The sequence below is a fragment of the Brachycentrus maculatus genome, unplaced genomic scaffold (assembly GCF_059751285.1).
Source record: "Brachycentrus maculatus isolate JH-2025_06_01 unplaced genomic scaffold, ASM5975128v1 h1tg000091l, whole genome shotgun sequence".
Classification (NCBI taxonomy): Eukaryota; Metazoa; Arthropoda; class Insecta; order Trichoptera; family Brachycentridae; genus Brachycentrus; species Brachycentrus maculatus.
Window position 1 is genome coordinate 2,383,926 of NW_028280845.1, and position 11,118 is coordinate 2,395,043.

An 11,118-nucleotide genomic window follows, 5' to 3' on the forward strand; every position below is an offset into this window, starting at 1 on the left:
ACAATATTTTGTGACAGCAAACATTGTGATTTTTTTGCTTTTTTATAAAAAATATGCCTGAAAATAACCCGAAGGTAGGGTGGTTAACTATAAAGTACCGGTAGAAGCGGAACGGAAGGCCTGTTGACGACAGTCAACAGTCCGGGTTCTTGTATCGTAATCCCTGGGATGCTCAGACTTGTATCTTGTTTCATATAAAAACTCTATAAACTTTGCCTCAAGTAGAGACATCTATAATATATATTGATATATCATCCATAGGATGAATAATCCAGTGTCTGATAAAATAAAAAATAAAAAACTGACATTATAGTATTTAATTTTATTGATTTTTATTTTCAAATAATTGAAAAAAAATTGTTTAATTTAAAATGTAATTTTTATTAGTTATATATAATAATAATGAATTATTTTCATCCATACTTGATTTCATCTCATTGCAAAATTTGTTATTCGTAATGCAGAACTATTCTGTGTCCGATTTAAAAACTTGTAATTTACATTTTGAGTGATATTATAGTAAAAAAATATGTTTTTGTAAAAAAAAAAACGTCATGTAGGAAAATTTCAAAATATGTTTATCCACATAAAAAAAATTACACAAGGCGATGTTTCAAAAGAAATGTGTCATTTTTATCGACAAAATAACAAAAGCAACATGTGAAATCAGTAAATTAATTCAAATAAAATTTTAGGTTAAATTTTTATCTCCCAAAAATCTTTTTGCTCTTTTCTTCTTGTCTCCTGTATTTTTGCTGATCTGACATTGTTTGTTGGATGTTTCAATGACATAGGGTGTTTCTGCATTATAGTGACAACTTTTAAATCACCCAGTTGAGGTTTATCGCATTATATTGAGGCAAAAAGTGTGGTTTGACTATAATTTTGATTTCATTTGCTTCAGTGATGTACTCACAATCTAGTTTTTTAGCGTGTGAACAGTATTAAAAAAATGCTTATAAATATTTTAAAACATATTTTTAAATTACAGTATTACAATATATACTTAATTTATTATTATTTAAACAGCCTTGAGCAGGGCTTACTGCTATTGTGGCCCATAATATGACATTATATGACATAAACAATACTGTTTTTAAAAATTAAAAAAAAAATACATCATCACAAAATAAGAATTATTTCAGCAAATAAATTATGTTTTTATTTAATCGGAAAATGTATGGCTCCATTCCGAAAAAGTTACCATAGCATGTTATCTTTGTCTTTCAATGTGTTTATTTGTAACTGGAATTGCAACTTGGTGTGGTCATTTAAAAAATGTACTTTCCTTTAAGCATGAGTGTGTACCAATCAATAGCAGAGCAAAAAAAGTGAAATATAATAATTATTATATTTTAAAATACATTCACACTTAGGGAAAGAAAAGAACTTTCATACTGAAGAGAATTCATACTGAAGAAGATAGCACAGTGATTAATACGCAATATACCTAAAAAGATAATGCGTGAGGAAGCAAATGTGTCATCGTGATTGAGGATGATGAAACGCCCTTATGCATCTTATGTGAATATGTCGTCCTTCCTCACGCAACAAGCCACTTGACTCAGGAGGATGTGAGAGCGCTCTTGCCTCACTCGATAACCAGGTTTACAAAAGACCTGGTCTGGAGGACAAGTTCTAAATTGGTCAATAGATCTATACAGGCCACAGTGATGTTGGGTGCCTTAATACTTGGGTACAAAAATACTTTGATTTCTCAGAGTAAGCTGAACTGACAGTCAAAAGTGTGTGAACCATTACAAATTTTGGGATTTATTAAATAATAACACATACATATACAGATAGTACAAAGATCCTGTCTAAAAATTGTTTATTTAGTATTTCTGTTATATTGGACTATGCTATGATATGAACTACAAAATCACTATTGTGGGAGACTAATCTCAGGAAAAAAAACCTTAGTACATAATATATAAATTAGTATTCGTTATTTAGAAAGCAAAATACGTGAAGTTCTTAAAAGTTGTATGTAACGTAAAATGATTAGTTATTGGGAGAATTGGGAGAATTTTTCTATATACAAATTTATTCTATGTTTGTTTAAGTGGATATTCAAATTGATGGCAAAATTAACCAACGATTCCCTACAAGCTGACATTTTTTTTATTATTTAATTGTATTTGAATTATTTGATCAGCGAATATGCTTCAATTGAGAACCTAGTTTTCAGTTTAATATATAGAATTTCAAATTTAAAATGACCATCATAAAATTTTATCTTTGATAAAATCAAATATGCCATTTTAGTTAATTATTAACATTTTTTGCTTAAATAGGGTCAAATATTTGAAAAATTTAAAGTTTAATTTTTGACGTATTTGCAAATTGTGAATTTGAGATATATATTATATATTGTTTGATTTTTAGTCCCTCGAATACAAAATTAACAAGCTTTGTTTAAAATAAAATAAAGCAACATATTTTGATATTGTTTACCTATACAATTGGATTTAACGTAAAAATGATAATTATTATATTTATGATAAGTAATTTAATATAATTTGAGTCCAGTAATTTTAGCCTCTTCCTTTTATTTAATGCTTTTGGCAGCCTTTCTAGAAAACTGACACTGTTTTTGTTTTTATTATTTCTTATTATTTTTGCCCATTATTGTATTATTCCGAGTAGAGTAGACCCGCTTCCCTATACTAGCGACCCAAAATGAAAATGTAAAAGACTTAGAAGATATTGTACCCGTAACGTAGTCTGCAAATTATCACAGCTAAAAAATACCATAGAAAACACGCTAAAAACGTGTTTTGTTAAATAGTCGCAAATATATATAATATTCACATTAAAGCAAATATGAATTATCTTAATAATTATTAGTTTTATATTTACTAATCAATATTATCTTTCTCGCAAAAGAAAGGAAGATCAATAATCCTTTATAATGTTGTAGGGATAATGCTGAGATATATGATTAACCGCAATCGAGGCATTTGTGACAGCCATTAACGAGTGATGTTTTATGTTTTGGGCTAAAATCACTACAAGAAGTACGTGATCTTTAGAGCGATAACCATTTGGCTGAAGTCGTGTTAAACCTTCAGAATGTTGAATTGGTATCATCTGACCGATAATGCCGTACCGCTGGCAGCGCCTCCCCGTGCCCCGCCCCGAGCGCCCCCGACGCCCACCGCGGTGGCCGCCGGGGGCACCCTAGCGCGACGCCGCCTGCACTAACGCTCCCTTCTCTGTGTTGCTCACTTTGTCCTTGTTGTTTCTTGGTGATCTGTGGCACGCCTTCATCTCTTCGACCTCCAGTCATCCATCATTCGATAATGTGTAGATATGTGTATCGCAACATTGATATGCTCTTTTACTTATATATTTTTTTTATTTTTCTTCTTCCTCGATGTTTTCTCCCCTCGACTAAAAATACTCACATTCCGATACCCGTCGACCGCTTGGCGCTTTCCGAACCGTTTGTATTAACGATCTAACGCGACGTATTCTAACTCCTCAAGTCACTAAACCAGCACGCCCTCCCGTAACTATAACCGCGAACACGAGGCGCGACAGCGTGGAGATGGCCACTCCCGAGATAAACATAGTCGGCGTCCCGGAGTCCTCGACTAACGAGCTCCCGCTGTCGGCCATCTCGTTCAGGCGAAGAGAGGTCGGGCCGCCCGTGTTCGCGCGCCCCTCCGCCAGCCCCGAGCCCGCGGCGCTGTGCAAGGCCGCCTCGGACTCGGCGCTGGCCGCCTCGCGCCCCCCGTCCCTCCCCCCCCTCACGGAGTGTGCCCCCCCCCTAGAGGCCGGCGCGGCGCGGCGCCAGAGGCACAGCATTGCCGGCCAGATGAGCTATTTCAAAATGCTGGGGTTCGGGTTGGGCGGTGCGTACGGACGCAGCAAGCTCGGCGCCGGCGGCTCCAGCAACTCCCTCTTCAGCACGGCCGTCATCAGCGGGAGCTCCTCGGCTCCCAACCTGCGCGACATGATACCCAACACCGCCTCCGCTTCCAGTGAGTATAACCTCCCCTATTACTGTTACCTTATTTATTCATTTCTCAAAAACTGCAATAATATATAATACAATATGTTTTGTTCCTTTTATTTCTTGATATTGAGAATATAAAATGGAGCTAATTGATTTAGCAAAATGGAAATTCTGTTTTCTTTATAAAAACATCGGTGCACTAGGGAAAAAAGCTATTACAGTAATACTAAACAATTTTTTGAAAAAACATTGTGAACTATTTTTTGACGTTAACTCAAAATTACTAATGAATACTGACAAAGCGCCAATTTTCATAGCTACAATTATGTTTCGTATCAGATAGTATTGCAGTCATCACTGCCATGGGCATATATATATTCAGTTGTGTAATATGGGGATGATATTGGTTGGTGTGTAGCCCTGGACGGGTTCGGCGGGGTGCCGCCCATCCGGCCCCTGGAGACGCTGCACAACGCGCTGTCGCTGAAGCAGCTGGACGCGTTCCTGGAGCAGATGACCAGCGTGCCGCTGTTCCGCACGCCCGCCTCCTCGCCGCCCAAGCACCCCTCCACGCCACTGCCCACGCAGCTCCGCAAGCGCCCGTCGCCCACCAACAGTGAGATCCGCTTATCTCGTGTTCACCCAAAATCCAACACCGGCCAAAAAACATGGCAATATTTAGTAATTCATGCAGTCTTCAAAGGGCCCTTTACAATTGATAAGTAGTGATTGTGGAATCCATAGAACGTTATCCAATCCATGTTAGAATATATGTGTCGCCTGACTTCAAAATCCGCCAGATCCATATAAGTCGATTTTACAAAAAATGCAATATTCTCCGGTTAACATTTATGTTTCAAAGATTTGTCTATATTTAGATAAAATATTATGAAATAGAGCATTTTCCCTTGTTTTTGGATTTTTTTTCAGTATTAAAAAAAAAACACGTCACACAAACCGATAATGACGTCATCTTAATTTTTGACCTATCCCCGCTCTTTGATTGGCCGATATGGGTCAGAAGGCAAGTTTCACGAATATAGCAGAATTTGAAATACAACGCTGTTTTTAAGTATTTTTTAGCAGGGTTTTCAAGTATAAGAATAAAATCCACAATTGGCATTCTGATAGAGTATTTATTTTAAAATCTTATAAAATTGGATCTGGCGAATTTAGAAAGTAGGCGAAGCATATGTTGTTTATGAACCCTTTTTTTCTATATGGTGATGATTTTTTATTTGTCTTTAATAGACTAGTTTCTATGTTATGATTTCAATAAAAATACTGTTCAAGTCCAGGTACTGGAGAGTGCTCATTTTTTTATTAATTGTTAGAGACCAAAATACTTTTTCTTAAAAATATTTATTATATTTTATTAAATATTCCATAGACCGAGACAAATAGAGTTTTGTAGAAGTCATAGAAAATAAATTAATGATTTCAATAGATTTTTCACCATATCTATTTTTTTTTGTCCATATGATTTGTATAGATTTTTCTTCTGTATTATGCAGATAACTATGGATTTTTCAATCAATATTGAATCACATAAGTTAATGTGGCCTTTAAAATTAAAAAGTTCCCTACCAATAGTATCCCCGAGCTGGTATGCGATCACTAAGTTAAGTGATCACATACCAGGTCACAACCAGCATACTAAATTTGTCAGAAATTCTTTTCCACCAGCAGTTGGAAATTGTAGTGTCAGATCTTTAGTAGAAAAAAACACGAGAGTAAATAAAAAAATCCAAATCTTTTAAAATAGTGATTCCTACATTCAATGCATATAAAATAATGTTAAATTCACGTATTTTCGAAAGTCCATAACTTTTTTCAAAATAAAATTCTACTTTCTATTTAAACATCATAAATAATCAAGAATTTCAAATGGTTGTCAATAATGGGTAGAATTGGTGAACGTTACACGTGTGTAAAGTGATCACTTAAACCAGCCTATGACGGTCGTCAGCCCCGTAAATGCCCAGACTTCCATATTCTTCTTCATCTTTGATGAGATGTCAAAAAATGATATCATAAATAAGTGTATTCCTTTGTATTTTTAAAACACAAATCTGGCTATGAATCCTCATCTTTATTTAACACAACCCTCCCTCAACGCGTGGCTACAATATTTGTACAGACACGGGAGCCGTGTTAGACGTATATGTAGTATGTGTTAATTTATCGCAGATTTTTATTTAACAATTTAATCAAAATGCCTTTGAAGTGGTATTTTACGAAAAAAGCACCATACAAAATTATTAATAATGAAATCTTACAATTATATATTATTAAATGCGGATGAGGGGAAGGTCAGATGATAATTGAAAAGTGATTGATTGAATGGCGTTGTGCAAGGTGTTGGGTGGAGTGGTCCTCCGAGCCTGCTGTCGAGCTGCGGGGGCCCGGCCAGCGCGGGCTCCTCCAGCGGGCCCTCCTCGCCCAACTGCCTGTCTGACTTCTGCGAGCGCGCCTCCAGCGACATGTCTGCCAGCCAGCTGAGCACCGAAGGGTATTTATAACTTCGCATTATCAACTTCACTTCTTATCAGTACAAAATATATTATTCTACAGCCAGAATGTTAAACTTATCCTTATTATTGAGTCCTTAACTAATGTCTTTGCAGCTTAGTCAATATTAATTTGATATTTGCAAATCTGCAAAGATTGGTGTCTTTGACTCCCCCATTTGCGAATGCTGTTTTGAAGAAGAAGACCTTAACCACATATTCTTTGTTTACCTAATTAACGACCTAATGCCAACATTTTTCAAGACTTTGGCCTCGCTCATTCCCCTCCCTACAAATATCCAACTCATTCTAGCGAGCAGGAACCCAACGGATCTTCGTCAGATAGGAGGAATATCTAATTTAACATACTCAACCCATAAAGGATTGTATTAGACTCGTTTTGTGTTTATAACAGCCAATGTATCATTTTCTTTTGGAAAATTCGCCTTCGAAAAAATGTTATTTTCGTAAGTTGGCAATGAATGACGTCACAGAAACGACGGAGTTATTTTAATGTTGGTGTCATTGCTAAATTATTGGCGGTTCTATTTGTTGATGTCTATGGTCCACCCTCCCTTCATATTTGAATAACACAAATGGTAGTGTAAATAAACAACCCACACTACTACTATTACAGCTCTATAAACCATAGACAATAAACCATATGACGTCATAAAACATTCGATGACGGAAATTTGATGACGTATGCGAACGCACGTTTTTCGTTTTATTGAAATATCTTATGTTTAAACTTTAATATCTACCTTAGTTCCCTACAGATTTCAATAAGAATGTTATCGATAGTCTTGTGATTTTTCATTTTAATTTATTAGCCAATAACCCAACATTGTGACAAAAGCCTATTATAAACAACCTTTTACTTTTTTTTCAAATTTATAGTACAAAACATTAGTTTAACGAGATTTATAATTACATAATTTTATTTAACTTGACATTGGCAAAAGTATTGAATTCTATTTGCAACGCCATTCTATATATGAAAAAATCTTAGTTATAAGAATGAACCTGTTAATTAGACTTGTGTCTTTTTTTTGTAGATTTTTCAAAATAATTATGAGTAACATAGGTTTTTTTTAACGCATGGAATTATCTCATTTGGTTGTTACCCGGTTATAATGTTAAAATTATTTTGGTTCCTTCAATGACATTCATTCTTCACTGTAAGTATTAATCAAAGTATTTTTATACTGTCGAGTATTCGTTATAATTTAGGTGAACATGTGGTATTACTACATACATACTTATATATTATATTTGCTTGCATAGTCAATCCACCCCTGACCCTGTATTGAAAATGTTGTGTGTATTTTTTTTCCCTGTAAAATGTTTAAATATTTGTAGATACGGAGCTCTTGGTTTGCCCTCCTTGTCACACATGTTCCCGGAGCTCGACCAGGAACTTAGTTCAGTGGGAGCAGATCTAGACGCAGACTTGTACCCGACATTTGGTTCACAATCCCACGGCCTTGTTTCTAGTATTACAGGTATCTCATCTTAGTTATCGCCCCTTTCATTCCAGTGTACTATAGCCATTTCACACATTCAGATCCTTTCATCATAGAAATTTATGAACAAAGCCGGTTCTTCAAAGTAGAGCAATGTTTAAAATATACATAGAAAAGTATTTAGTATTAATTTAATCCTATCAAATTGTAGATGACGTAAAGACAACCTTTTTAAGCACATATGTAATATGCCCACTGACTTTAATAGTGTTCAAAAAGATATGTATTATTTATTTTGACTTTATAATATTAAATTTACAGGGTTGGGACTAGTTGGAATCAGGAACACGAGTGGTGACATCACCCCCGTGTCTACCAGCTCTGAATGGGAATTCAATACTAACGAAGCCACCATCGGGTCCACCACCGAACATGATATTACGGTAAAACTTCGTCCATACGCCGTCCACAGTATATTTTGTTGGGTTCGATGAAGATAACAGGATAATATCCGGTTGATATGACTTATTTTGTTTGTAATACAGGGAACTGAAGAAGAAGAGGAAGAAGAAACAACCATTTCGGCGGAGACCAGCTTGACGACCGGAGAGCAAGACATTTCTTTATCTAACTCTTCGATCAACAACGATCCCGCCAGAACCACCTTCAAACCTTTGGCCATACCTTCGGCCAAACCCATCAAAAGTGAACTCGCCACTTCTCTTTCGTCTTCGACCGACCACAGCAACTTCATCGCAAACTACGAACAAGGCTTATGCGACAACGTCAAGCACATGAGCCCGATTTGTGTCAAACCTACTCCGTTAAGAAAAACATTAAACGACCTTTACATATCACCGAGTGCCTCACTCTCTTCGAGTCAGTCTGTCGACGGCGGTATGCTTCCACCAGACGGGAGTCCTCTCGTGACCAGAGAGTATTTTATAGAGCCGGCGAAAATGGCGCGGATATCGAAAAGTTTTCACGGGAAGAGTCAACATTCGGGCGGGTCTTTAACACACAGAAGAGCCAGCGAGGGTTTGTCCATCGACACTTGGACTGCGCTTTCCGGAAGTCCCAAGAAGTCCACGAGTCGATTTACGACCACTCCCGTCAGCGAGTCTGTGTTCTCGCTAAAGACCCAAGGCACCGCAACAGTCTCAAGCCCGAGCGAAAATCTCAACAGCCCCAAAGTTACCGTATCCACCGACGCTTCACTAATTACCCAAGGTTTTAAAATTGACCCTAACACTGACTTGTAGCATGCGTAGGTAGCGTAGGAAGACCACACATTATACTGTGATCATTTAATAGTACACTAATATAACGTAAGTATAACACGAAAGTTAGAATTTTTTAAAACTTTTTAACAATTCGTTATATACCAGGAACAATCAGTTGATAATTTGAGTTATAAAGAAATAAATTATAAAAAATGACATCTAGAAATCCAAATATACTATGGGACCACAGATTACAAATACAGGGGTCATAAATTTTTCAGGGTACAAACAAAAATCTGGATTGAAAATGGTCCCAGTTAGATCAACTTGTATTCCGAAATTCTGTTCACAAACTGGTACATTTATCAGGATTTTTATTTGCAACTAAAATTATTCTTCACCCCAGGCATTTGTGACCTGAGGTTCCACAGCCATTTGTGATTGCGCTTACAAAGCTAGCCATGCAATTTTTTTTTAATATCGGTAAAAAATGTGTAAAAATTCTCAGCAAAAACTGTTATATCGTAGTCATACAGGAGAAAGTGACCAAGTGCATTTTTTTACAAAAACATAATTATTCACAATTTGATATCTTACTAGCTTAATAATAGGATGAAAAAAATCCCAAAGTGATTTTTAACTTGTAAGTATAATATATTGACTTGTTAAAAATGACTAACTTTGATGTTTATTTTCTTGCCAAGCAAAAGTAACTTAAATGGCCCTCCTGGACATTTTACATTTTGTAGTTGGTCACTTTCTCCTGTACGACTACGATATAGTCTATTAAATTCTCATTGTTTTTTTTTGTGTGGGAAAAATACAGCTGGTTTTGCTCCACAATCACTTTTAATTTTTATTTATCGTCATTCTTTTAAGAATTTTAAAATTTTTGTTTGACTTGTAGTAAAAATAGTTGAAAAGATTGAAGTGTTGCGTTCTGTTAAATTATTGATTCCCCTTGACAATATATGTTGCCATATTGTATGCAAAATATTTCAATATCTAAACGTAGTAAAATATGAATTAAAACCATATAATATTATTTAGACACATTTAATATGCAAATAAGGTTTTTTTTTCTTCTTCTTTAATAGATTATACTACTCCTTATTTTATATACTTTTAAAAGTGTTTACTGTGTATGCAATATTATAGTGAAGGAACGGCTACATGGTTTGGCATAAACCTCTTATGACGAAAACTTAAATTTAATTTGTATGAAATAGTATAAATAAAATAATATTGAATCTAACATGTACTTACGTATTTGTCAATTCTAAAGTTCCTGCCGCTAGACAAATTATACAGCGGTTAAATTAAAACACTCTCTTTACCAATAATACTGAATATATTGTTTTGTTTTATTATCAATGTCCCGTAAGTAAACTAAATATGTACACTGCTAATTATTTATTCGACCGCACTATTTATATTAAAGTGTCCTGAATTGAAAAATTCCCACCGTCCTAGCTTAGTCTGTAAAGGCATGTTGACATAATTATATTAGAAAGGATATAGAAAAAAAATGTAAATAGATGTATGATGTCTATCAGTTGCAAATTTTTAGACAATAATCTTACATGGAAATACTTGAGGCTGTGGAATCTTAGTTTACTGTAAGTCTTGACATTAGTTTCCTTCACAAGATGCAAAATTTATTAAAATAACACTACTGTACTAAAAATTAGAATCTATTACGTTAAAAATGAATATTCTGCCTGTTAGATAAAGTTTTTTTTTTTCTATAAAATATACCATAAATCTATATTTTAGTGTTTTATTTTTCCTACCACCAACACAAATATTTTTACCAAATGAGAATAATTTTCTGTTACATCGGATTGATAACCAATAAAAAAGGTGTTGGCTTAAGAATGAAGTGAGTGATCATTGAGTGAGTGGTTATATACTAATTTTATCGGTGAGTGGATATATATACATATACTAATTTT

The 11,118-nt window shown here is 35.0% G+C and overlaps 1 protein-coding gene across 6 annotated transcripts in view; it reads left to right on the plus strand.

The window, feature by feature from the left end:
• l(1)G0196 (inositol hexakisphosphate and diphosphoinositol-pentakisphosphate kinase) overlaps positions 1 to 9,663 on the plus strand; it is a 43,787-nt gene extending 34,124 nt beyond the window's left edge. For all 6 annotated transcript variants that reach the window (XM_088258214.1, XM_088258217.1, XM_088258216.1 and 3 more), the window contains 6 exons: positions 3,780 to 3,989; positions 4,383 to 4,580; positions 6,323 to 6,476; positions 7,837 to 7,979; positions 8,262 to 8,383; positions 8,486 to 9,663. In XM_088258214.1, the coding sequence (XP_088114340.1) occupies positions 3,780 to 3,989; positions 4,383 to 4,580; positions 6,323 to 6,476; positions 7,837 to 7,979; positions 8,262 to 8,383; positions 8,486 to 9,202 (1,544 nt within the window). In that variant the 3' untranslated portion in view covers positions 9,203 to 9,663. The remainder of the gene's footprint in view (positions 1 to 3,779; positions 3,990 to 4,382; positions 4,581 to 6,322; positions 6,477 to 7,836; positions 7,980 to 8,261; positions 8,384 to 8,485) is intronic.
• The last annotated feature ends 1,455 nt before the right edge of the window (positions 9,664 to 11,118 follow it).